The sequence below is a fragment of the Mustelus asterias genome, chromosome 5 (assembly GCF_964213995.1).
Source record: "Mustelus asterias chromosome 5, sMusAst1.hap1.1, whole genome shotgun sequence".
NCBI lineage: Eukaryota > Metazoa > Chordata > Chondrichthyes > Carcharhiniformes > Triakidae > Mustelus > Mustelus asterias.
The window spans coordinates 19,067,749-19,095,411 of NC_135805.1; the positions used below are offsets into that span (position 1 = coordinate 19,067,749).

Below are 27,663 nucleotides of genomic sequence, written 5' to 3' on the forward strand. Positions count from 1 at the left end.
AGCTGAAATTTCCTTTGCCCTTTCGGATAACCTTTGAGTAAGTCAAATTTGAAGATAAAAGTTGATTGCCCCACCTTCTCAATGCAGTCTTCCATCCGATGCAAATCTAATTTCATGACTGCATTAACTTTCCTATAGTCCGCACACAGCCGTTGGGTACCATTTGGTTTTGGTACCATCACCATGGGTGAAATCCACTCGCTGCAACTCACTTCAATGATGTCATTTTTAAACATACTTTCAATCTCCTTCTGTACCTGTGCCAATTTTAGAAGGTCAAGTCTATAAGGTGTTGCTTCATTGGAACGGCATTCACTACACCTACATCATGCATAACTAGTTTAGTACTTCCCAGCTTATTCCCACATATCTCTCCATGTGATTTTTGTAACTCTTTCAGGTCACCTTGATTTTTCTCTGGAAGGTAACTCAATAATTTACTCCAATTTCTGATAACTTCCTCATTATCCAATTTAGTTTGAGGAATGTCAAATTCAGAATCATCTAGATTTGGTTCTTCACTGAGTTGCAACCACTAACACATCCTACTTCTACTTTCCTTCCCTATCAAAGTACAATTTGAGCATATTCACATGACACACTCTGTAAGTTTTCCTTCTATCTGGCGATTTTATCAAATAATTCACCAGACTCAATTTCCTTTCAGTTTGATAAGGTCCACTAAACCTTACTTTTAAAGGTTCACTGGTAGTAACACTAAAACTTTATCCCCTCCAGATAAGAATTTTTGATTTCTTATCTGCTTCCTGATTCATCACATGCTGTGCCACCTTTAAACGTTGTCTAGCCAATTCACCTGCTCTATTCAACCTTTCCCTCAAATTTAATAGTCCAATAATGTGGTCTCAGATTGCTGACTCACCAATTTCTCTTTGATCAATTTAAGTGGTCCCCTTACCTCATGACCAAAAACCAATTCAAATGGACTGAATTTGGTTGATTCATTAGATGCATCCCTAATTGCAAAGAGTACAAATGGAATTCCTTTATCCCAATCCTCTGGCTAATCTTTGGACCATAAGCCTCAACATTATTTTTAGAGGTAGCCATGAAGTGGAGATGCCGGTGTTGGACTGGGGAAGGCACAGTAAGAAGTCTCACAACACCAGGTTAAAGTCCAACAGGTTTATTTGGTAGCATGAGTTTTCATTGCGCTGCCCCCTCATCAGGTGAGTGATGAAGAGGCAACGCTTCGAAAACTCGTGCTGCCAAATAAACCTGTTGGACTTTAACCTGGTGTTGTGAGATTTCTTATTGTTTTTAAAGTATGATGCCACAGCTCTAACACTCCCTGTGATTCTGGGTGGTACGCAGTTGATTGAAATTGTTTTACTCCTGAGCTATCCATAACCTCCTTGAATAATTTTGATGTTAAATTTGATCCTTGATCTGCTTGTACTTCTGTGGGTAGTTCATATCGAGTTAAAAAAACTAAGTAACTCCTCCACAATCCTTTTAGCTGTAATATTGTGTAATGGAATTGCCCCTGGAAATCTAGCAGATATATCCATTATGGTCACTAGATATTGATTCCCACTTTTTATTTTAGGGAGGGGTCCTACACAATCAATTAAGACCCTTGTAAAAGATTCTTCCAATGCTGGAATGGTTATTAAGGGTGCTGGTTTTATCTCCGCTTGAGGTTTCCCGATTACCTGACATGTGTGACATTATTGGAAAAAATTCAACCACATCTTTATGCAGTCCAGGCAGGCCAATAAAAATGTTTTGTATTTTAGTTTGAGTTTTCCTTACTCCCAAATGATCTCCTACTACTACCTCATGTGCTACTCGCAACACCTCTTTTATCGAACTCAATGGTAATACCACTTGATGAACTTCTGCCCATTTTTCATCCCCCTGAATATGTAAAAGTCTCCATTTCCTCATTAAGACATAATTTTTAAGGTAATAATATTCCGGTATACACTCAGATTCTTCCTCCATGTATTCTTTTTGATACAACTGTTTTATCTCAATATCTTTCTGTTGTAACTTTGCCAACTTTCCTGAATATTCACTTCATCTTCCACCTGTTCTTGTTCTTTTTCAACTATCTGATCAAAAATAGTTTCTGATAATTGAACTTCAACTTCTGTATCGTCACTCTTTGATTTCTACTCCTGTCTTAATCTGTGACTTTATGACCTTGTTACTACACAATCAGGAAAAATCCCAGGATATGCGTCCTTTGTCAACTCAGTTATTTGATTTTCCACTGGCTTTACAACCGCAGAATGTATCACTCCCACCTGCAATTTTGTTCCCCAAGATAAACTGTATTCTTGGTCAAGGTAATTTATCTATTACCCCTACTACCACTTCACCACTTTTCACTGGACTCTTTAACATAAGAACATAAGAACTAGGAGCAGGAGTAGGCCATCTGGCCCCTCGAGCCTGCTCCGCCATTCAATAAGATCATGGCTGATCTTTTTGTGGACTCAGCTCCACTTACCCGCCCGCTCACCATAACCCTTAATTCCTTTACTGTTCAAAAATTTATCTGTCCTTGCCTTAAAAACATTCAATGAGGTAGCCTCAACTGCTTCACTGGGCAGGGAATTCCATAGATTCACAATCCTTTGTGTAAAGAAGTTCCTCCTCAACTTAGTCCTAAATCGGCTTCCCCTTATTTTGAGGCTATGCCCCCTAGTTGTAGTTTCACCCGCCAGTAGAAACAACTTCCCTGCTACTATCTTATCTATTCCCTTCATAATCTTATATGTTTCTATAAGATCTCTCCTCATTCTTCTGAATTCCAATGAGTGTAGCCCCAGTCTACTCAGTCTCTCCTCAAAAGCCAAACCTCTCAACTCCGGAATCAACCTAGTGAATCTCCTCTGCACCCCGTCCAGTGCCAGTATATCCTTTCTCAAGTAAGGAGACCAAAACTGTACACAGTACTCCAGGTGTGGCCTCACCAGCACCTTATACAGCTGCAACATAATCTCGCTGTTTTTAAACTCCATCCCTCTAGCAATGAAGGACAAAATTCCATTTGCCTTCTTAATTACCTGCTGCACCTGCAAGCCAACTCCTTGAGATTCCTGCACAAGGACACCCAGGTCCCTCTGCACAGCAGCATGCTGCAATTTTTTACGATTTAAATAATAGTCCATTTTGCTGTTATTCCTACCAAAATGGATGACCTCACATTTACCAACATTGTACTCCATCTGCCAGACCCTCGCCCACTCACTTAGATTATCTATATCCCTTTGCAGACTTTCAGCGTCCTCTGCACACTTTGCTCTTCCACCCATCTTAGTGTAATCTGTGAATTTTGACACACTACACTTGGTCCCCAACTCTAAATCATCTATGTAAATTGTAAACAATTGCGGTCCCAACACTGATCCCTGAGGCACACCACTAGTCACTGATCGCCAACCAAAAAAACACCCATTTACCCCCACTCTTTGCTTTCTGTTAGTTAACCAATCCTCTATCCATGCTAATACATTACCCGTGACACTGTGCACCTTTGTCTTATGTAGCAATCTTTGGTATGGCACCTTGTCGAATGCCTTCTGGAAATCCAGATACACCACATCCACAGGTTCCCCACTGCACATGTCATGTTCTCAACGAATTCCACCAAATTAGCCAAACATGACCTGCCCTTCATGAACCCATGCTACGTCTTACCAATGGGACAATTTATATCCAGATGTCTCGCTATTTCTTCCTTGATGATAGATTCAAGCATTTTCCCTCCTACAGAAGTTAAGCTAACCGGCCTATAGTTACCTGCCTTTTGTCTACCTCCTTTTTTAAACAGTGACGTCACATTTGCTGTTTTCCAATCTGCGGGAACCACCCCAGAGTCCAACGAATTTTGGTAAATTACCACTAGTGCATTTGCTATTTCTCCCGCCATTTCTTTTAGTAGCCTCACCTTAGAAACCTCACCTTATATAATGGGACCCTATTCTTCTCACCCTGAATCCCAAATATTATCACCTTTTCTGGCAATCCTCCTTCCAAACTACATAACTCCTCATCTCACAGCCTCGTGGTATTATCGCCAGACTATTAATCCAGAACCTCAATGTTCGGGGGACCTGGGTTCGAATCCCCCCACATCAGATGATGGAATTTGAATTCAATAAAAAAAAAAATCTGGAATTAAGAATCTACTGATGACCATGAAACCATTGTCGATTCTTGTAAAACCCATCTGGTTCACTGATGTCCTTTAGCGAAAGAAATCTGCCGTCCTTACCTAATCTGGCCTATACCTGACTCCAGAGCCTCAGCATGTGGTTGACTCTCAACTGCCTTCAGACAACTAGAAATGGGAGCTAAATGCTGGCCAGCCAGCGATGCCCATGTCCCACGAATGAATAAAAAAACCCATCAAACGTTGACTTGCTCCCGTATCTCTTAAAATGTTAACTTCTTTACCTACTCCTCCTGGTGCACGAGTAAACATTACCCACTCAAGTAAATTCTTTAAAGAGATCTGGCACTTTCTTATTGACCAATCCCTGACTAGGCTCCATATTCTTTTGCACCTCTTCAGCTTCAACTAGGTTTCCCTTTACCACTTTTAACAAACTCACAGGCTTATCCTGTTTTACCACATCTTTGTTCCTAGTGCTTTTCTTAAACCACCAACACAGTGACTTTGTGTATCCTACTTTACTTCAGTGAAAATCTCTTAGGTTTTTTATTCCTCTTCCATCTTGATGTGTTTTCTTTTGAGCCTGAGGTAGACTATTTGTATTATCTGCCATGAGATTTCCTTTACCGTTACCAGTTAAAGTTTATTAGTCACAAGTTAACACTGCAATGAAGTTACTGTGGAAATCCCCTAGTCGCCACACTCCGGCACCTGTTCAGGTACACTAAGGGAGAATTTAGCATGGCCAATGCACCTAACCTGCACGTCTTTCAGACTGTGGGAGGAAACTGGAGCACCCGGAGGAAACCCACACAGACACGGGAAGAACATGCAGACTCCACACAGACAGTGACCCAAACCGGGAATCGAACCCGGGTCCTTGGCGCTGTGAGGCAGCAGTGCTAACCACTGTGCCACCATGCCACCCTCAAGGAATCCATACCACCTAAGGATTTCTCTTTTTCCCTGTTTCTATCCCTCACAGCCTGAAACAGATCCCATCCTGTTCATGTATTTGTCAAGACGCCCCTTAAAAGTCACTATCGTATTCGCTTCCACTACCTCCCCCGGCAGCGACTTTCAGGTACCCACCACCCTCTGTGTAAAAAAACTTGCCTCGTACATCTCCCTTAAACCTTGCCCCTCGCACCTTAAACCTGTGCCCCCTAGTAATTGACTCTTTCGCACTGGGAAAAAGCTTCTGACTATCCACTGTCCGTGCCCCTCATAATATTGTAGACTTCTATCAGGTCGCCTCTCAACATCCATCGTCCCAGTGAGAACAAATTTCTCCAACCTTTCCTCATAGCTAATGCCCTCCAAACCAGGCAACATCCTGGTAAATCTTTTCTGTACCCACTCCAAAGCTTCCACATCCTTCTGGTAGTGTGGCGACCAGAACTGAACATTATATTCCAAGTGCGGTCTAACTATGGTTCTGTAAAGTTACAACATGACATACCAAATTTTGTTGGGGGATTTATGGGTTTTTTTGGTACTTTATCTCCGGCTCTGCAATGCCTGAATCTTAAAATTCTCAACCTTGTTTCCGAATCCCTCCTTGGCCTCATTTCTCCCCGCCATCTCTGTAATCTCATCCAATCCCACAACCCTCTGGGATACCTGCACTCCTCCAGTTCGGGCCTCTTGACCAAACCCTATTTCAATCGCTTCCCCCTTGGTGGTTGTGCCTTCATCTACCTAGTCCCTAAACTATGGAATTCCTTCCCTAAATTTCTCCATTCCCGACCTCCCTCTCCTCATTTTGGATGAACCTTACCACCCACCTCTTTAAAGAATCCCTTGGTTACCTGTCTTAAAACCTAATGTGGCTCTGCGTCAGATATTTTTTGATAACTGTAATAAGTCTTCGGAGGCAGAAGCCCCTTCACCAAAATCCCTTTATTTACAGACTCTAACAGCAGTACACAGAGTGCTAGCAGTTCGCAGTCTACATCCGGGGGTGGCAGAGGAACTGACATGCCCGGTTAAGTACAAGACAAAGACTCCCTGATTGGCCCATCAATTGGATCCTTAATCAAGGAGCTCATACTCCAATAGGCCAACCTCAATGGCCTGACTGAAGTCATTACACTGACATTGTTGTAAAACAACTTGGGGCACCTTACTATGTTAAAAGCATTATAAAAATGGAAGTTAATGTTGTTAAGATGCTTGTTGCTTTCTGATAGTTGCTATAAGATGTAATGATTATCCATGTACATTGCAGCATACTGAAATGTGACTTAACCTTCCTGCTTTCCAGGCGCATATTGACACCAGGAGCACGAGTCAGATGTTTGACTTGATTCGGAAGAAGCTGAGTCACACAGACGCCTACCCACATTTGGTATCTGTCCTCCAGCACTGCCTCCAAATGCCCTGTGAGTACAGTTCTCATTACCACTATATTTCCATTGTAATATCATTCTCTCCTCGGATGATTTGTGATGGGTCAGAGTTGATTCAAGTCAGGCCATGAGTCCCTTACCCCAGTGCTCACTAAAGTTTATTTATTAGTGTCACAAGTAGGCTTACATTAACACTGCAATGAAGTTACTGTGAAAATCCTCTAGTCGCCACATTCCGGCGCCTGTTTGGGTACACGGAGGGAGAATTTAGCACCTAACCAGCACGTCTTTCGAACTGTGGGAGGAAACCGGAACACCTGGAGGAAACCCACGTGGACACGGGGGGAATGTACAGACTCCGCGCAGTGACCCGAGCCGGGAATCAATCCCGGGTCCCTGGCACTGTGAGTCAGCAGTGTTAACCAGTATGCCACCGTACATAGAACACAGAACAGTACAGCACAGGAACAGGCCCTTCGGCCCACGATGTTGTGCCGAACATGACGCAAAATTAAACTAATCCCTCCTGCCTGCCCTTGGCCCATATCCCTCTATTCCTTGCGTATTCATGTGCTTATCTAAAAGCCCCTTAAACACCCCTATCGTATCTGCCTCCACCACCACCCCTGGCAGCACATTACGCTCTCTGTGTAAAAAACTTGCCCCTCACATCTCCTTTGAACTTTCCCCTCTCACCTTCAGGGTACGGTGCGGTATGGCACGGTAGCACAGTGGTTAGCACTGCTGCTTCACAGCGCCAGGGACCCGGGTTCAAATCCCAGCTTGGGTCACTGTCTGTGTGGAGTCTGCATGTTCTCCCCATGTCTGCGTGGGTTTCCTCCGGGTGCTCCGGTTTCCTCCCACATTCTGAAAGACGTGCTGGTTAGGTGCATTGACCCGAACAGGCGCCGGAGTGTGGCGACTAGGGGAATTTCATAGTAACTTCATTGCAGTGTTAATGTAATAAATAAACTTTAAAAAACTTTGTGTTAATGTAATAAATAAACTTTAAAAAACTTTAAACATGCATGCGCCCTAGTATTAGACATTTCAACTCTGGGGAAAAGATTCTGACTGTCCACCCTATCTCTGCCTCTCAATTTTATAGACTTCAATCAGGATAAAAGCAAATTATTGTGGATGCTGGAATCTGAAACCAAAAGAGAAAACGCTGGAAAATCTCAGCAGATCTGGCAGCATCTGGAAGGATCCTTACAGATGCTGCCAGACCTGCTGAAATTTTCCAGCGTTTTCTCTTTTGACTTCTATCAGGTCTCCCCTCAGCCTCCGCTGCTCCAGAGAAAACAATCCTAGTTTGTCCAGTCTCTCCTTATAGCTCATTAAAAAAAGCATGCCATACGCCTCCTTTACCACCCTATCTACTTGAGAGGCCTCTTTCAGGGAGTTGTGGACTTGAACCCTAAGATCACTCTGTACGTCAGTGCTGTTCAGGGTCCTGCCTTTAACTGTATACTTACCCTTAACATTTGATCTCCATGTTTGAACAGCAACTCAGTTGGCTATTCAGGACTAACACGGCCAACTGAAAGTTTGAATTTTATTTTCGCTTCCTTCACACTTTCATGGGGATGTGGGCATCGCTGGCTGAGTCAGCAATTGTTGCCCATCCTTAATTGCCCTTGAACAGAGTGGTTTGCTGGACCATTTCATAGGGACAGTTCAGAGTCAACCACATTGGGTCTGTGGGTCTGGAATCACATGTAGGCCAGACCAGGTAAGGATAGCAAATTTCCTTCCCCGAAGGGACATTAGTGGACCAGATAGGTTTTAATTTTTTTTAAATTCATTTGTGGGACATGGGCGTCGCTGGCTGGCTGGCCAGCATTTATTGCCCATTCCCAGTTGTCTAAGGGCAGTTGAGAGTCAACCACATTGCTGTGGCTCTGGAGTCACATGTAGGCCAGACCAGGTAAGGACGGCAGATTTCCTTCCCTAAAGGACAGGAGTGAACCAGATTATAGTTGTCATGGTCACAACTAAATTGGCTTCATGTTCCAGATTTACAAATTTTACACAATCATAGCTACAAAGGATGGGAAGAGGGAGGGTCGGACAGTCATGCTTTGTGAGGAAGTATGATAACATACTTCGACACCAGTGTGTATCTGTCGAATGATGTGTCAATCTGGTAGGCTGCCCTCTATTCCTGAAGCTGATGACTCTTGCTGAAGTTCTGTAAGATCGAGGCTGGAGTTCCATCCCCAGTGCCCCACTCAAATCTTCCCTTGTAAGCAGACGGGGAATAACGGTTGGCCACTTGGCCACACTTGGCTATTTAACCTTGAACTATAGGGACAACTGGAAAGTTTATCTCAGTGGATTTAACACAAAGAATCTGCAGGCATCTGGCTTCCAAAATGAGACTCCATCAAGGTAAAGAGAGGTGATTCTGTTGGCCCTACAACACCCAGGGGAAACGATGGCCTACTGGTATTTTCGCTGGTCTATTAATCCAGAAACTCAGCTAATGTTCTGAGGACCCGGGTTCGAATCCTGCCATAACAAATGGTAGAATTTAAATTCAATGAAAAGAATCTGGAATTACAAATTATCTGATGACTATGAAACCATTGTTGATTGTCGGAAACACCCATGGGCGGCACGGTGGCACAGTGGTTAGCACTGAGGCCTCACAGCGCCAGGGACATGGGTTCGATTCCCGGCTTGGGTCACTGTCTGTGCGGAGTTTGCACATTCTCCCCGTGTCTGTGGGGATTTCCTCCGGGTGCTCCGGTTTCCTCCCGCACTCCAAAGATGAGTGGGTTAGGTGGATTGGCCATGCTAAATTGCCCCGTCGTGTCAGGGGGTCGAGCTCGGGTAAATGCATGGGGTTATGGGGAGAGGGCCTGGATGGGATTGCGGTTGGTGCACACTCGATGGGCTGAATGGCCTCCTTCTGCACTGTTAGATTCTATGATTCTATCTGGTTCACTAATGTCCTTTAGGGAAGGAAATCTGCCGTCCTTACTTGGTCTGGACTACATGTGACTCTAGAGTGGTTGACTTGCAAATGCCATCTGAACAAGGGCAACTAGAGATGGGCAATAAATGCTGTGCCCAGCCAACGATGCCATTCCCATGAATTAATTAAAAAACAGGGAGTTGCTGGCGGGAGAGGGGGGGAGAGGCGGGAGGGGTATGTGGTGGGCAGTGGTATAGGATCTAAAATACAGCCGTTATCTCTAGTCTCTGCCCTCGGAGGGAATTGGAGGCATCTCAGGAGAATCATGTTTAACTGTTATTGCCAGGCAAGAGAAAGGGTCGCCATGGGTTAGTGACCCCTCACCTCCGCTGTTGTTCACTGAACGTCCTGACACAGGCCACATTCAGTAAACGCTCCCAGGTTACCCATCTCTGTTTTCTGTGAAGTATTTTCCGGTTCTCCATTTTCCGATGGATGGCTGGACATGTTTGTCAAGTTCTGTTTGATGGAATGCCCTCGGGGGCACTTAGCCAATCGCAGTGAGCATAAAACGCATTCAACAGATGTACATCCCGATAGAAATATGAGCTCACCGTGACTGCCAGCCTAGGCCTCACTTTCTCCATCCAAGGGTATCAGATGCTGCTGTGTTATCCTCAGGTTTCAATTCTTTTGTCAGCCACCCCCCCCCCCGCCTCCCCCGCCCCCCCCCCCCCCCCCCCCCCCCAGTCTTGGCTGCCGATTTGTACAAATCATACAACATGGTGGGGATGTGGGGGCTGGATGGAGAACCACTGATAATGCACATGATAGATTGATGAGATATCGGTTCCAGGGTACCAAAGAACAGACAGAATGTTTTCACGGAACAGAGGAACAGCAATCAACTATTCAGCCATTCCGGCCTGGCTCTGCGCTTCATGGGCGACCTTTTTCTGAACTCCATTTACTTGCCTTGGCTTCATATCCTTGAACAACCTTGCTGTCGGGGCTATCCCCTGTAAGGTGTTGGGCTTCTAGTGTCATGTGACCCATTCAGCCAATCAGCCCGAAGCGTGCGAATCCTGGAGCTGAGCGCAGGCTCTCCCAGGCAGTCCAGCAGCCGGAGTCAAAGTGAACGGTAGCATCACTCTCTGTATGAAATAACTTTTTTTTAATTCATTCGCGGGACATGGGTGTTGTTGGCTGGCCAGCATTTATTGCCCATCCCCAGTTGCCCTTACTGAGTGGCTTGCTAGGCCATTTCAGAGTTAAGAGTGGCTCTGGAATCACGTGTAGGCCAGACCGGGTAAGGTCGGCAGATTTCCTTCCCGAAAGGACATCAGTGAACGAGATGGATTTTAACAACAATTGACAATGGTTTCATGGCCATCAGTAGATTCTTAATTTCAGATATTTTGATTGAATTAAAATTCCACCATTTGCTGTGGTGGGATTCGAACCTGGGTCCCCAGAATGTTAGCTCAGTTTCTGGATTAATAGTCTAGCAATAATACCACTTAACCATCACCTCCCCTGAATATGCTTCACCTGCATGGGGGACGGGATGTGGTAAGGACAGGGATGCAAATTCAGATTTCCACAACTTTTGGTGGGGTGAGATAGTTCCTAACATTCCCCCAAGAATGGCCCTAATTTTAAGGTTATGCCCCCCTTGTTCTGAGCTCCCTCACCATGTGATTTACTTGGTAGTCCCAGCGTTCACTGTGAGACGGAATTGTTGAGCAAAGCATTGGTACCAGTCCTTCTTACTTATGTTACTGTGTCTTAGTGTTTGGCGGACATTCATCTGTCAACATTTCTAACTTCTTAATTCTGAAATGCTCCTCAGGGAAGAGGAACGGAACCAACAGCCAGCACTGGCAGCTCCTGGACAGGATACTGCAGCAAATTGTGCTGCAGGATGAAAAGGGGGAAGACCCTGACGTCGCACCATTGGAGAATTTCAACGTGAAGAACATCATCCGGATGTGAGCATTGCGTGAGACTCATTGACACCAATGAGTTAGTGTGTAGCTGTGGTTGGATGAGACTCCCTCTATGTGTGTGTGTGGTACCAATTAAACAGAGTGCCTTACCTCTGGCAAGTAAAGGTCCCAGGACCCTGTACTCACTGACCCATTGTGGCTGGAATTTTAAAATGTCATCCTTGTTATTCAATTCATGTCAGGGCCTCATCCCACCCGAAGTCTGTCACCTCCTCCGACCATCTTCCGAGAACTCTTGTGTCCTTTCATTCATGCATCCGAAGTTCCCAACACTCTCAGTCATTCCTTCAGCTGCCTTGGCCCTAAACCCGGCAATCCCCTTCCTCTTTTCCCTTTCTGCATCTTTCCCCTTCTTGAGGAAGCCTTTTAATAACTCTTTAACAACACTATTGGTCACCTCCCCCGACATTCCCCTTGTCAAATTCCCCGGAATCGGTTTCTCCTGATGGATGCCCGCGAGGATGGCGGCACAGTGGCACACGGTGGTTAGCACTGCTGCCTCACAGCGCCAGGGACCCGGGTTCAATTCCGGCCTTGGGTCATTGTCTGTGTGGAGTTCGCACGTTCTCCCCGTGTCTGCGTGGGTTTCCTCCGGGTGCTCCGGTTTCCTCCCACAGTCTGAACGACATTCGGTGGATTGGCCATAAATTACCCGTTAGTGTCGGGGGATTAGCAGGGTAAATACGTGGGGTTACGGGGATAGGGCCTGGCTGGGATTGTTGTCAGTGCAGGCTCGATGGGCTGAATGGCCTGTTGCACTCTAGGGATTCTATAATTCTATGATGTCTGGATGTGAATCAGGGCAGACCATGTCAGCGACCATGTCCATAATTAAAGGACCCGCCAACAATGCAGAGTCTAGGGCTGACAACTGGCATGGTCCCTCCCCCTCCCAGATTGAAGTGTTACAGCTATATAACCCCCTCACACAGCCCAACTCTGCAACCTCCCCCCCCCTCACACCTCCCACACTCTGTAACCCCCCTCACACCTCCCACACTCTGTAACCCCCCCTCACACCTCCCACACTCTGTAACCCCCCCTCACACCTCCCACACTCTGTAACCCCCCCTCACACCTCCCACACTCTGTAACCCCCCCTCACACCTCCCACACTCTGTAACCCCCCCTCACACCTCCCACACTTTGTAACCCCCCCTCACACCTCCCACACTCTGTAACCCCCCCTCACACCTCCCACACTCTAACCCCCCCTCACACCTCCCACACTCTGTAACCCCCCCTCACACCTCCCACACTCTGTAACCCCCCTCACACGGCCCACACTCTGTAACCCCCCTCACACGGCCCACACTCTGTAACCCCCCCCCTCAAACGGCCCACACTCTGTAACCCGCCCTCACACGGCCCACACTCTGTAACCCCCCCCTCACACAGTCCACACTCTGTAACCCCCCTCACACCTCCCACACTCTGTAACCCCCCTCACACGGCCCACACTCTGTAACCACCCCCCCACACAGCCCACACTCTGTAACCCCCCCCTCACACAGTCCACACTCTGTAACCCCCCTCACACCTCCCACACTCTGTAACCCCCCTCACACGGCCCACACTCTAACCCCCCCTCACACCTCCCACACTCTGTAACCTCCCTCACATGGCCCACACTCTGTAACCTCCCTCACATGGCCCACACTCTAACCCCCCCTCACACCTCCCACACTCTGTAACCTCCCTCACACCTCCCACACTCTGTAACCTCCCTCACATGGCCCACACTCTGTAACCCCCCTCACACCTCCCACACTCTGTAACCCCCCCTCACACGGCCCACACTCTAACCCCCCCTCACACCTCCCACACTCTGTAACCTCCCTCACATGGCCCACACTCTGTAACCTCCCTCACATGGCCCACACTCTAACCCCCCCTCACACCTCCCACACTCTGTAACCCCCCTCACACCTCCCACACTCTGTAACCCCCCCTCACACCTCCCACACTCTGTAACCTCCCTCACATGGCCCACACTCTGTAACCCCCCTCACACGGCCCACACTCTAACCCCCCCTCACACCTCCCACACTCTGTAACCCCCCCTCACACGGCCCACACTCTGTAACCCCCCTCACACGGCCCACACTCTAACCCCCCCTCACACCTCCCACACTCTGTAACCCCCCTCACACGGCGCACACTCTGTAACCCCCCTCACACGGCCTACACTCTGTAACCCCCCTCACACCTCCCACACTCTGTAACCCCCCTCACACGGCCCACACTCTGTAACCCCCCTCACACGGCCCACACTCTGTAACCCCCCTCACATGGCCCACACTCTGTAACCCCCCTCACACGGCCCACACTCTAACCCCCCCTCACACCTCCCACACTCTGTAACCCCCCCTCACACGGCCCACACTCTGTAACCCCCCTCACACGGCCCACACTCTAACCCCCCCTCACACCTCCCACACTCTGTAACCCCCCTCACACGGCCCACACTCTGTAACCCCCCTCACACGGCCTACACTCTGTAACCCCCCTCACACCTCCCACACTCTGTAACCCCCCTCACACGGCCCACACTCTGTAACCCCCCTCACACGGCCCACACTCTGTAACCCCCCTCACACGGCCCACACTCCAACCCCCCCTCACACCTCCCACACTCTGTAACCTCCCTCACATGGCCCACACTCTGTAACCCCCCTCACACGGCCCATACTCTGTAACCCCCCCTCACACGGCCCACACTCTAACCCCCCCTCACACCTCCCACACTCTGTAACCCCCCTCACACGGCCCACACTCTGTAACCCCCCTCACACGGCCTACACTCTGTAACCCCCCTCACACCTCCCACACTCTGTAACCTCCCTCACATGGCCCACACTCTGTAACCTCCCTCACACGGCCCACACTCTGTAACCTCCCTCACATGGCCCACACTCCAACCCCCCCTCACACCTCCCACACTCTGTAACCTCCCTCACATGGCCCACACTCTGTAACCCCCCTCACACGGCCCATACTCTGTAACCCCCCCTCACACGGCCCACACTCTGTAACCCACCCCCCCACACGGCCCACACTCTGTAACCCCCCCCCCACACAGCCCATACTCTGTAACCCCCCCTCACACGGCCCACACTCTGTAACCCCCCCTCACACGGCCCACACTCTGTAACCCTCCCCCACATGGCCCAAACTCTGCGTCAGTATCTCTTTATATGTGCTCAAGTACATGCAGTCAATGCCCTTCCCCTGTGTATAACTAATCTTAATTGATGCAATTAGCAATGTGATTGTTTCTTCTTTCTAATGGAACTTGCCAATCCAAACTGCTGTTCAGTGTGCCTATTCTCATTCCCTTCTCCCTTGCTCTCTCCCTGCCTGCTAACCAAACAGTTTGGTTCCATGAGGGTATTACTATAGTGGACGCTGCAGCTCTTGAATGATGTACTAAGTAGCCCAGTGAATGTCAAAATCTCCTCCTGTCTTCAGGTTGGTGAATGAGAATGAAGTGAAGCAGTGGAAAGATCAAGCAGAGAAGTTCAGGAGAGGTAGGTTTGCAATGGAGACAGAAGCTTCATGCGATTATTGCTGACAATGTTGTTCCGCATCGCGGTGCTGAAGGCCAGGATTCTGCGTCATGATTCAAGCTCGGTTATCCCAGCCAGGGCCTCTTCGAGGGCTTTATCCTGATTGTTTTCTTAACATAGAATCCAAGAAGAATCAGAGGGTGGGATGTTCCAGCCAAGCTCGCTCCAAAACCGGAAAATCCCGCCCGATGCCAACGAACCTTTGCATGGTCCTCCCCCCCGCCCGCTACGATTCCCATGGCAGGCGGGACGGGAAAATTCCTCCCATGGAACACCGACAATGCAGAAGGAAACCATTTGGCCCATTAAACCTGCACCAGTAACAATCCCTCTAACCCTACACATTTACCCTGGGACATGGGCGTCATTGGATGGCCAGTAGTTATTACCTATCCCTAGTTGCCTGAGGGCAGTTAAGAGCCAACCACATTGCTGTGGCTCTGGAGTCACATGTAGGCCAGACCAGGGTAAGGACAGCAGATTTCCTTCCCTAAAGGACATTAGTGAACCAGATGGATTTTCCGACAATCGACAGTCATCAATCCTGCCAAGGCAGATGGTGGAATTTGAATTCAATAAAAAACATCTGGAATTAAGAATCTACAGATGACCATGAAACCATTGTTGATTGTCGGAAAAACCCATCTGGTTCACTAATGTCCTTTAGAAAAGGAAATCTGCCGTCCTTACCTGGCCTGGCCTACAAGTGACTCCAGAGCCACAGCAATGCAGTTGACTCTTAACTGCCCTCAGGCAACTAGGGATGGGCAATAAATGCTGGCCAGCCAGCGACGCCCGTGTCCCACGAATGAATTTAAAAAAATTAAGTGGCCTTTTTATCCTCATTCCAATATTTTTATAACTAATGAATGTTCAAAGAAATGGAAGAAAAATCTCAAGTACAATTATTATGAAGCCTCTGTGACTTTTTTCCCCCTTTGAGCTGTCGGTCTTGGAGATTAATCTGTAATCCCAGGAGACTCAGCCACTATATTGTCCCTCCAGTTCATTTCAATGGAATGATAATTGAACGGGTCCACAAATGGCGGATGATTTATTCCATTGGATGAAAATTCTACTCCAGTGTGCGGGAGATTCCCATTTCTCTCATCCTGGGTTTTTTGAGAGCGTTCTCATATCCTGAGTGTGTATACAAGCATTGGCCATGGGGGACTGTGCTGTGAACTGGCTCACACACACGCGGTAATCTGATTGTGTCTGTCGCGGCCAGAACACGTGGAATTATTGGCGAGACTGGAGAAGAAGGAGAGGGAGTGCGAGACCAAGACCCAGGAGAAGGACGACATGATGAAAACGCTCAATAAGATGAAGGACAAGCTCCAGAAAGAGTCGGTCGAGTTGCGGCAGGCGAGGGATCAAGTGATCGAACTCTCCACCCGTCTGAACGAACTGGCAAACTCGGTAAGACTCCTCCCGCCTCCCTTCCCGCCATTATCAGTTCAGGCAACTTTGAGATGACAGAGGTGCCATGTTTGAAGGGGAAATGCTTTTCCCTGAAGCGATACAAGGGGAGTTGTTACAAATTGTCGTCAAGATGACCTAGTTTTAAATTGCCATCCTTAATGGTAGAATGTTTCGCACATACCCAACCACAGGACATCCTAAAACACTTTACATAGACACATATAGGCCATTCAGGAGCAGGAGGAGGCCATTCAGCCCTTCGAGCGTGCTCTGCCATTCATTATGATTGTGGCTGATCATCAACTCAATAGCCTGATCCCGCTTTACTCACTCAAAGAGTGCAATAAAGATTTACTAGGATGATACCGGGTCTGATAGTTTGAGTTATAAGGAGAGGCAAGTTGTCTCTATTAACCTTTCCCCAGCTTAATTGAACCACCGAGATTTCAAGATAGACACACAGAGACACAGCCTCCTTTGCAGAATAACACAATACTTCCCCCAAACTATTGAGAAAAATAACATCCATTCTCATGTGGAATGTTGGGGGGGGATGGTGGGGGACAGTGGGTTGAGGGGTGGGGTAGGGGATTTTGTGTCAAAATTGATGTCGGCTGGGTCCCTGTTACATTGTACCGCCGGCATGACGCCTTTGACAGCATTTCTGGGCATGCGCAGAACATGCATGCATGCACATCGGCGGCCATCTTACATGGCCATCTTGCGTTGGCAGGGGGCAGCACAGTGGTTAGCACTGCTGCCTCACAGAGCCGGGGACCCGGGTTCAATCCTGGCCTCGGATCACCGTCTTGTGGAGTTTGCACGTTCTCCCCATGTCTGCGTGGGTTTCCTCCGGGTGTTCCAGTTTCCTGTGCAGGTTAGGTGGATTGGTCATGCTAAATTGACCTTTTGTGTCATGGGGACCAGCAGGGTGAAGAGGTGGGGTTCGGGGAAAAGGGCCTGGGTGGTATTGTGGTCGGTGCAGACTCGATGGGCCAAGCGGCCTCCTTCTGCACTGTAGGGATTCTATGATTCACAGTGAGAAAAAATAGTTGCCCTCTAACATAACGATGACTGATCTACAATCAGAACACCAGAGACTACACTCCATAGTCACTTGCCATGACAAGTGCTTTGGAATGTTTTGACGCAATGCGGCAAACATGATTGATACAAGGCACCACTGATCAGTCAGTGCCAGGCTTGCCTCATTTCTCTAAAGAATATTTCAGATGCCCTGTCACCCCCCTGACAAGGAACAGTCTCGAGATTGTAAAGTCGAAGAGGAATTTAATTCGTCTGACAAAACTAAATGCTAAAGTGGAGGGATATTTCCTGAGAGCTCTCTGAGAAATGAAACCGCCGGAAAGAATTACCACTCATAAAAACGTCAACAGGAAGTAGCTGGGGCAAATAGCACAGATGAGTTTGAGGGGGAGTTAAGTCAACACATGAGGGATGAATCATAGAATCATAGAGTGCAGAAGGAGGCCATTCGGCCCATCAAGTTTGCACTGACCTCAATCCCACCCAGGTCCTATCCTCACAACCCCATGTATTTACCCTAGCTGGTCCCCCTGATGCTAAGGGGCAATTTTATGTGGCCAATCCACCTAACCTGCACACATCCTTGGAGTGTGGGAGGAAACCGGAGCACCCGGAGGAAACCCACGCAGACACATGGAGAACATGCAAACTCCACACAGAGAGTGACCCGAAGCCGGGACTCGAACCTGGGTCCCTGGTGCTGTGAGGCAGCAGTGCTAACCACTGTGCTACCGTGCGGACGGGGAAATGGAGTTGAAGCCACAGATCAGCTATGTTTGGAGTGAATGGCAGTGCAGTCTGGCCATGTGGCCTATTTCTGCTCCTATTTCTTACGTTCTTAACTCTGGTCATCTCACCCAGATTGGACTGACAGATTGTCAGTGCTGGAAAATAGGCTTAGCTGAAGGCCCGGCTGGCGCCCGTTGCTATGATGGAGCAGAAAGCAGAGTTACTCTCCATCTTGACCGTTGCTGGGGTGAAAAGGAATTATTAAACAGTACTGCAATGGACAGTGCCTCTTTGACAGATGTGTTATTGGTTTTAAATCTTCCTGTTTGTTCACAGTTTTCATTCTCTGTTTTTGTTTCTGTTTCAGAGCGCAGGAGGCCTTTCCTTCCCCCCTCCCCCTGCCCCGCCTGGGGGACCCCTCCCTCCGCTTCCCCCTCTGCTGCTGGGCGAGCTTCCCCCGCCACCCCCACCCCTCCCGTACGAATTCCCACCTCCTCCTCCCCCACCCCCACCGCCGGGCGGCCCCCCCCCTCCGCCCGGGGCCCCTCCCTTCTTCAACTGCGCCATGCCACCACCCCCTTGCCCCCTCACGATGGCGAGCATGAGGAAGAAAGCCGTCCCGCAGCCCTCGCACCCGCTGAAGTCCTTCAACTGGCACAAGTTGGCAGAGGTAAGGAGGAATTTGTACTTGCCTCAGCAGTGAGAAAAAACCCATCTGATTCACGAATGTCCCTTTAGGGAAGGAAATCTGCCGTCCTTACCTGGCCTGGCCTACATGTGACTCCAGAGCCACAGCAATGTGGTTGACTCTCAACTGCCCTCCAAGGGCAAATAGGGATGGGCAATAAATGCTGGCCAGCCAGCGACGCCCATGTCCCACGAGTGAATTTTAAAAAGTGAGCACGGTCCTTTAACCGCGTTGGTTTTATCTTCCACCCAGAGGTAGAAGTGAAAGGATGGTTCTGAGATAACTTCTTTCAGGACACTCCAAATTGCGTCACAGCCAATGAAGCACTTTTGAAGGGTACTTAAAGTAAAGTAAAGTTTATTTCTTCGCCACAAGTCGGCTTACATTAACACTGCAATGGAGTTACTGTGAAAATCCCCTAGTCGCCACACTCCGGCGCCTGTTCAGGTACACTGAGGGAGAATTTAGCACGGCCAATGCACCCTAACCAGCACGTCTTTCAGATTGTGGGAGGAAACTGGAGCACCCGGTGGAAACCCACGCAGACATGGGGAGAATGTGCAGACTCCGCACAGACAGTGACCCGAAGCCGGAATCGAACCCGGGTCCCTGGCGCTGTGAGGCAGCAGTAGTAACCACTGTGCCACCGTGCCGCCCTTACTGTTGTCATGCAGCAATCAATTTTTGCACAGTAAAATTCCACAAATGGGGAAACGACAAAGACAAGACAATCCCTTTTGTAGCTTTTTTTCTTTCCTGGGATGTTGGCATCGCTGGCAAGGCCAGCATTTGTTACCCATCCCTAATTGTCCCTGGGCTAAGTAACTTGCAAGGCCATTTCACAGGGGATTTAAGAGCTAACCACACAGAGTCAGCCAGACCGGGTAAGAACAGCAGATTCCTTTCCATGAAGTGATCCAGTTGAGTTTTTACAACAATCAATGGTGGTCTCATGAATATAGCTTTATAATTCCTGTGATGATATTGTGCCTTTAAGAGATGTATTTATGTCATGGTTCTTGTGGAGGGTATGTTTAAGAGCCTGCTCTGTTTAATTGGTGCCAATCTGTCTGCTTCAGGCAGCCCACATGCCATTGGGGTGTTTGTTTTAATCTGAGCTGATGAAGTTTTGGTTTTTTTGGGTTGTCCCCTGGGGTTTCAGAGTCGGGTTCAATTCGGTTGATTGGCAGGAGGCAGTCATGTGACTGGATGGAGCTAAGCTTGAGAGACAAGCAGGCAGTTTCTGTTTTGACCTGCAAAGGGCAGGAGCTCTTTTCCCTCTCTCACTCCCTGGAAACTGTAGTTTGGGCCCTGCTAGAAAATAGGTATCTCTCTCCAGAGGTGTGCTGGAGGAATAGCAGCTTATGTACCAGCATGTAGGCTTGTTGTTTGCTAACTGATTTTGCAGAGGAGTTTGTTGGGGGGGAATTTTACTGTCCTGCCTGCCATGGGAATTGTAGCAAGCTGGGGGCAGACCATGCTAAGGTCTGTTGACCTTGGGCAGGATTTTCTGGTTTTGGGGCAAGCGTGGCCAGAAATTCCCGCCCTGTGTCCATGAGAAATATTGCTTAAATTGGAACTAATAGAGATAGGTTAGCAATTAAGAATTGTATCTTGCATTTCAATTGGTAAAAGTGAAGCTAATTCACTTATAATGTTTAAACTGTATTGTCAAATAAAGTTTGTTTTTGATAAAACCTTCCGTGGATCAATAGAATCACAACTGTGTGAAACAATTTATCCTCACATTAATGCCAAAATCTAAATCTGGGATTCAGTCTAATTTCTTAGGATTTCTGCTCTGGTCATGAACACAGATTTATTGAATTCACCAGCTGCAGTGGTGGGATTTGAACCCATGTCCCCTGGGCCTCTGGATTATTACTCCAGCGATATCAGCACGATGATGGACAAATTGGTCTCAATGTTGCACAGTTAATCAATGAGGAACCAGTTGCTCATCATTTTCTAGTGACTCCGGCTAAACGTCAACACTACCAATGTCTGTAGCACCTCTTGCATCTAGAAAGGCATCTCCAAAGCAGTCACTGCAAATCCAAAAGACCTGTGACATAGAAACCAGAAGCCCTTCGAGTCTGCCCCGCTGTTCATTGTGATCATGGCTGATCATCAAATTCAATATCCTGATCCTGCCTTCCTCCCATACCTCTTCATCCCTTTAGCCCCAAGAGCTATGTCTAATTTCTTCTGGAAATCAGACAACGTTTTGGCCTCAACTACTTTCTATGGTCGTGAATTCCACACATTCACCACCCTCTGGGTGAAGAAATTTCTCCTCATCTCAGTTCTAAAAGGTTTGCTCCTTATCCTCAAACTGTGACCCTAGTTCTGGATTCCCCCACCATCGGGAACATTCTTTCTGAATGTACCCTGTCTAACCCTGTTAGAATTTTATGAGATCCCCTCTCACTCTTCTAATCTCCAGTGAATATAATCCTAACTGATTTAGTCTCTCCTCATATGACAGACCTGACATCCCAGGAATCAGCCTGGTAAACTTTCGCTCTACTCCCTCTATATCAAGGACATCCTTCCTTCTGTCTATGAAGTGAAATACTCTACCATTCCTTATGGAGCTTTCATAGAGTCATAGAATCCCTCCAGTGCAAAAGGAGGCCATTCGACCCATCAAGTCTGCATCAACAACTATCCCACCCAGGCCTTATCCCCGTAACCCCATGTATTTACTCTGCTAATCCCCCTGACACCAAAGGGAAATTTAGCATGGGCAACCAATTTAACCCGCACATCTTTAGAGTGTGGGAGGAAACCGGAGGAAACCCACACAGACATGGAGAGAACATGCAAACTCAGGGACAGTGACCCGAGGCCAGAATTGAACCCGGGCCCCTGGCGCTGTGAGGCAGCAGTGTTGACCACTGTGCCAGCGTGCTGCTTTAGAAACTTCCAGACATCACTGGGCACAACTTAGCAAGTAACTTCTTCTTGGCCCTTTTGTGACTGCTGAATGCAAGCGAGGGAAAGCCTGAAAGGCCATGTTTGAATAGCTCGAGGTTGCCAGGGAAGGGGTGTTTAATATTGCCTCTGACAGAGACACATTTGGCAAGATGTGATATTCTCTCAGTCGTGTCTGGCCAGATTCCCAGCCATTTTTCTCCAGTTCCTACCCCCCCCCCCCCCCCCCCCCCCCCGCACCACCCCCCATCCTCCTACCCACCTCCCCCCCCCCCGCACCGCCCCCCATCCCCCCCCCGGTCCCCACAGCTCCCCAAAAACAAATGCGACTCACATGAGGAGGGACCCTCAAGTTAAACGGTAGTCTGGGGACCAGAGGAATGTTTTTGACTGTCTAAGTAAGAATAGAATGAAACCTGATGTAGTTTGGCCATGTCTTGTACTCCTTTGTTGTTGCGAGCGTGCGGCTTTATGACATGCTTGGCATTTAGCACGGAATGTGGACTAATTGTCTTCATAAACAGGACCCTTCCATTAATCAGTATTCTGCCATCATTTGTTTTCACTGGCTGGAGTAAAGAGAATTATTTTGGAACAGTAGTTTCTGGGTGTTGTGCATATGTGAAGCAACTGGGAGCTTGCAACATTTGCCTCACATGATCCTGTGCGCCTCTCTTATTTCCTCCACTCTTTCCACTCATCTCCGCGAGGGCTAAAATTTTGAGGGCAGGTTGCAGGAAACGTGGCTTGTGTTTCCTTGAGTGTATCAACAGTGAGGTGTGATCTGATTGAGGTTTTTTGATTTGATTTATTATTGTCAAATGCATTGGTGTACAGTGAAAAGTATTGTTTCTTGCGCACTATACAGACAAAGCATACCGTTCAGAGAGAACATCAGGGAGAAGGAAAGGATAGGGTGCAGATTGTAGTGTTACAGTCATAGCTAGGGTGTAGAGAAAGATCAACTTAATATAAAGTAGGTCCATTCACGGCAGCACAGTGGCACAATGGTTAGCACTGCTGCTCCACAGCGCCAGGGACCCGGGTTGGATTCCCACCTGGGTCACTGTCTGTGTAGAGTTTGCACATTCATCCCATGTCTGTGTAGGTTTCCTCCAGGTGCTCCGGTTTCCTCCCAAAATCCAAAGATGTGCGGGTTAGGTGGATTGGCCATGCTAAATTATCCCTTAGTGTCAGGAGGATAGCTAGGGTAAAATGCATGGGATTATGGGGATGGGGTCTGGGTGGGATTGTGTTTGGTGCAGAATCGACGGGCCAATGGCCCTTCTGGGGTGTGGAATGGACTGCTTGCAGGGATAGTGGAGTCAGAAACTTTAGGAACATTTAAGAAGCTATTGGATAGTCACATGGAGTACTTCGGGATGATAGGGAGGAAATAGCTTGATCTGGGTTTCAGACAAAGCTCGGCACAACATTGTGGGCCGAAGGGCCTGTTCTGTGCTGTACTGTTCTATGTTCTATGTTCTGCACTGTAGATTCTATAATTCTCTGAAAAGTCTGATGGCAGCAGGGAAGAAGCTGTTCTTGAGTTGGTTGGTACCTGGTTTCAGACTTTTGTATCTTTTTCCCAATGGAAGAAGGTGAAGGAGAGAATGTCCGGGGTGTGTGGTGTCCTTAATTACGCTAGTTGCTTTTCCAAGGCAGCGGGAAGTGTAGATAGAGTCAATGAATGGGAGGCTGGTTTGCATGATGGTCTAGGTATGTTCACAACCCTTTGTAGTTCCTTGCGATCTTGATAAGAGCAGCAGCCATACCAAGCTGTGATACAACCAGAAAGAATGCTTTCTATGGTGCATCTGTAAAAATTGCTGAGAGTCATAGCGGACAGGCCAAATTTGCATAGCCTCCTGAGAAAGTAGAGGCGTTGGTCGGTTTTCTTAACTATAGAGTGTTCATAATGTTAAAATGTTACTGTTGATGAACAGAGAGATGGAGAGATGCTGTTTCCTCTGGTGGGGTGAATCCAGAATGAGGTGACAAATCGTTGAAATCAAAACTGCGCCTTTCAACAGAGCAATCAGGAATCACACTATCTCCAGTTAGTGCCCCAAAGAGAAAGGACCCACAATCAAAAACTGTCCACATTCACTCTGGAAGGAACTCACCAAGCCTCCTTCAAACCCACGGCTGGTACCACCTAAAAAGACAAGGGCAGCAGGTACCTGGGAACACCATCACCTGCAGGTTCTCCTCCAAACCACTTACCATCCTGACTTGGGAATACATCGCCGTTCCTTCACTATCACTGAGCCTCAATCCTGGACCTCCCTCCCTAACAGCACGGTGGGTTTACCTACCACTCAGGGACTGCAGCGATTCAAGAAGGCGGCTCACCACCACCTTCTCAAGGACAATTAGGAATGGGCAATGAATGTTGGCCTAGCCAGTGACACCCACATCCCTTCACTACTTTTGAGATGTTGATTGAGGAATGAGTATTGGCTAGGGCACCACAGAGAACACCCAGCCCCTTGGATCAATGCTAGATGGGATCGTTCTAGTCCAGCTCGAACAGTTGGGGACTTAGTATCTCGTCTGAAAGGCAGCAGGGAATTGTAGTCATCAGCTTCCGTGAACCTGTATCTGCTGCAGTTACGTTACAAGTGTCATGGAGGGAGTTTTACTCTGCATCCCATAAATGTGACCTGGGAATGAGAAGCGGATGATGTAAAGGGAGATGTTCTCGACCGTTAACTATAGAGTTCATGGTGGGAGATATAGGAAGGATATCAGAGGTAGGTTCTTTATGCAGAGAGTGGTTGGGATGTGGAATGGACTGCCTGCAGTGATAGTGGAGTCAGACACTTTAGGAACATTTAAGCGGTTATTGGATAGGCACATGGAGCACACCAGGATGATAGGGAGTGGGATAGCTTGATCTTGGTTTCAGATAAAGCTCGGCACAACATCGTGGGCCGAAGGGCCTGTTCTGTGCTGTACTGTTCTATGTTCTATGTTAACCTGTAATGTACATAACCCGTGAAATGTTGATGGAATATTTTTTTATTCATTCGTGGGACATGGGCTGGCCAGCATTTATTGCCCATCTCTATTTGCCCTTGCATAGCAGGCAGTTGAGAGTCAACCACATTGTTGTGGCTTTGGAGCCATGTGTAGGCCAGACCAGGTAAAGACGACAGATTTCCTTCCCTAAAGGACATTAGGGAACCAGATGGGTTTTTCGACAATCGACAATGGTTTCATGGTCATCAGTAACTCCAGATATTTTTATTGAATTCAAATTCCACCATCTGCCATGGCGAGAATTTGAACCCAGGTCCCCAGAACATTAGCTGAGTTTCTGGATTAATAGTCTAGCGATAATACCACTAGGCCATTGCCTTTCTTATACAAAGAATGTTGCAATGGCACGAACGTGGACCATGCTAGCAGAAGGAGGGTTGACAGAAGAACAGCATAGAAGGGCAAGCTATTATTTATTTATTATTGTCATAAGTAGGCTTACATTCACATTGCAATGAAGTTACTGTGAAAATCCCCTAGTCGCCACACGGCGCATGTTTGGGTACACCGAGGAAGAATTTAACATGGCCAATCCACCTAACCAGCATGTCTTTCGGACTGTGGGAGGAAACCGGAGCACCCGGAGGAAACCCACGCAGACACGGGGAGAACGTGCAGACTCCGCACAGACAAGGCCGAAATTGAACCTGGGTCCCTGGCGCTGTGAGGTATCAGTGCTAACCACTGTGCCACCGTGCCACTAGGTAAATGTATAAAGCAGAAAGGAATAGACAGATATGTTAAGTGGGTAAGGAGCAGTGATGTGGGAGGAGAGTCATGTGAAGCATGGCCCAGTTGGTGATTGGTGCTGTAGACTGAATGTAACTCAATCAATCTGACCCGGGCTGTTGGTGACTGGGGCAGTGTTTCCTTGATGGGAAATGTGGAGGGTGATTTACTCCACGTCATCAGCATTGGAATCCATCACAATCCAATCCATCACGCAAACCAGCCTCCCATCCATTGACTCTGTCTACGCTTCCTGCTGCCTCGGCAAAGCAGCCAGCATAATTAAGGACCCCACACACCCTGGACATTCTCGTTTCCACCTTCTTCCGTTCGGAAAAAGATACAAAAGTCTGAGGTCGCGTACCAACCGACTCAAGAACAGCTTTTTCCCTGCTGCTGTCAGACTTTTGAATGAACCTACCTCACATTGAGTTGATCTTTCTCTACACCCTAGCTATGACTGTAACACTACATTCTGCACTCTCTCGTTTCCTTCTCTATGAACGGTATGCTGTGTCTGTATGGCGCGCAAGAAACAATACTTTTCACTGTATTCCAATACATGTGACAATAATAAATCAAATCAAATCAAAAGGAAACTGGGGCTAAGAGTGGAGATGGAGAGGAGGCAATCCAGAGCATTGATATCTTGGCACTCGGCAACAGCCCCTTTCATAAGAAGAGAAGCTGAATTGGAAAGGAAATGTAGGAAAGGAAAAGGAGAAAGTGTCGGGAAGGATGGGACTGTGAACCAAAAGGTTAGTTGTCCGTTGGTTGGACAGGAAGAGAAAGAAATCTCTATTCCAGCAGCAGCAGAATCCTCACTGGGATCAGAGAAGCTTGGAAGGCTGTTTACACCTTGCCTGGAGTTTAGCAAGAGCCAGCTGATCTGGGTCCAACTTGCTGCTGGCTGTGGTCGGAATATAATGGATGATCTATCCCTTTTGGGCCCATCACTTTAAAATAAGAGGAAACCCAACATTTCTCATTCCCATGGCACTCACTGTTTCCGTGCCATGAACGGGTCCAGCCAGTGGTTATAAACTCCCTCCATTCACGGGCGTGAAGCTCTGGAAGAGTAGGGGACGATTTATAGAGCGCTCGAAAAGGCACACTCTGCAGTGAAATGTATCCACTCTGCAGTTAACCCTGAGGTTACTGGATGCTGATCAACAAAGAGGTGCTGTTTAGGGTGCATTGGCTGGGCTAAATTCTCCCTCAGTGTCCACGAACAGGCGCCGGAGTGTGGCGACTGGTAGATTTTCACAGTAACTTCATTGCAGTGTTAATGTAAGCCTACTTGTGACCAATAAATAAACTTAAACTTAAACTGACTTGCACTACTCTTTCCCAATGAAGGGCACTGGGGGTCATTTTGACTTTTGCTGTTTGCCAAAAACTAGTGATGAATTGGGAGTCCTGACTACAACTCTCCCAGTTTCTTATGTTTTATTACAGACTGGAATCTAATCGAGGGGTTCAGATGGTTTATATATAGAATAATGGATACCTGGGAGTGATTACAGACTGGAATCTAATTGAGAGGTTCAGATGGTTTATATATAGAATAATGGATACCTGGGAGTGATTACAGACTGGAATCTAATCGAGGGGTTCAGATGGTTTATATATAGAATAATGGATACCTGGGAATGATTACAGACTGGAATCTAATCCAGGGGTTCAGATGGTTTATATATATAGAATAATGGATACCTGGGAGTGATTACAGACTGGAATCTAATCCAGGGGTTCAGATGGTTTATATATAGAATAATGGATACCTGGGAATGATTACAGACTGGAATCTAATCGAGGGGTTCGGATGGTTTATATATATAGAATAATGGATACCTGGGAGTGATTACACACTGGAATCTAATCGAGGGGTTCAGATGGTTTATATATAGAATAATGGATACCTGGGAGTGATTACAGACTGGAATCTAATCGAGGGGTTCAGATGGTTTATATATAGAATAATGGATACCTGGGAGTGATTACACACTGGAATCTAATCGAGGGGTTCAGATGGTTTATATATAGAATAATGGATACCTG

The 27,663-nt window shown here is 47.5% G+C and overlaps 1 protein-coding gene across 2 annotated transcripts in view; it reads left to right on the forward strand.

The window, feature by feature from the left end:
- The window catches only part of daam2 (dishevelled associated activator of morphogenesis 2), a 355,177-nt gene that overhangs the window by 217,532 nt on the left and 109,982 nt on the right, over window positions 1-27,663 (forward strand). For both annotated transcript variants that reach the window (XM_078212233.1, XM_078212234.1), the window contains exons 10-14: window positions 6,417-6,534; window positions 11,277-11,415; window positions 14,905-14,963; window positions 16,234-16,424; window positions 18,571-18,873. In XM_078212233.1, coding sequence (XP_078068359.1) covers window positions 6,417-6,534; window positions 11,277-11,415; window positions 14,905-14,963; window positions 16,234-16,424; window positions 18,571-18,873 — 810 coding nt within the window. The remainder of the gene's footprint in view (window positions 1-6,416; window positions 6,535-11,276; window positions 11,416-14,904; window positions 14,964-16,233; window positions 16,425-18,570; window positions 18,874-27,663) is intronic.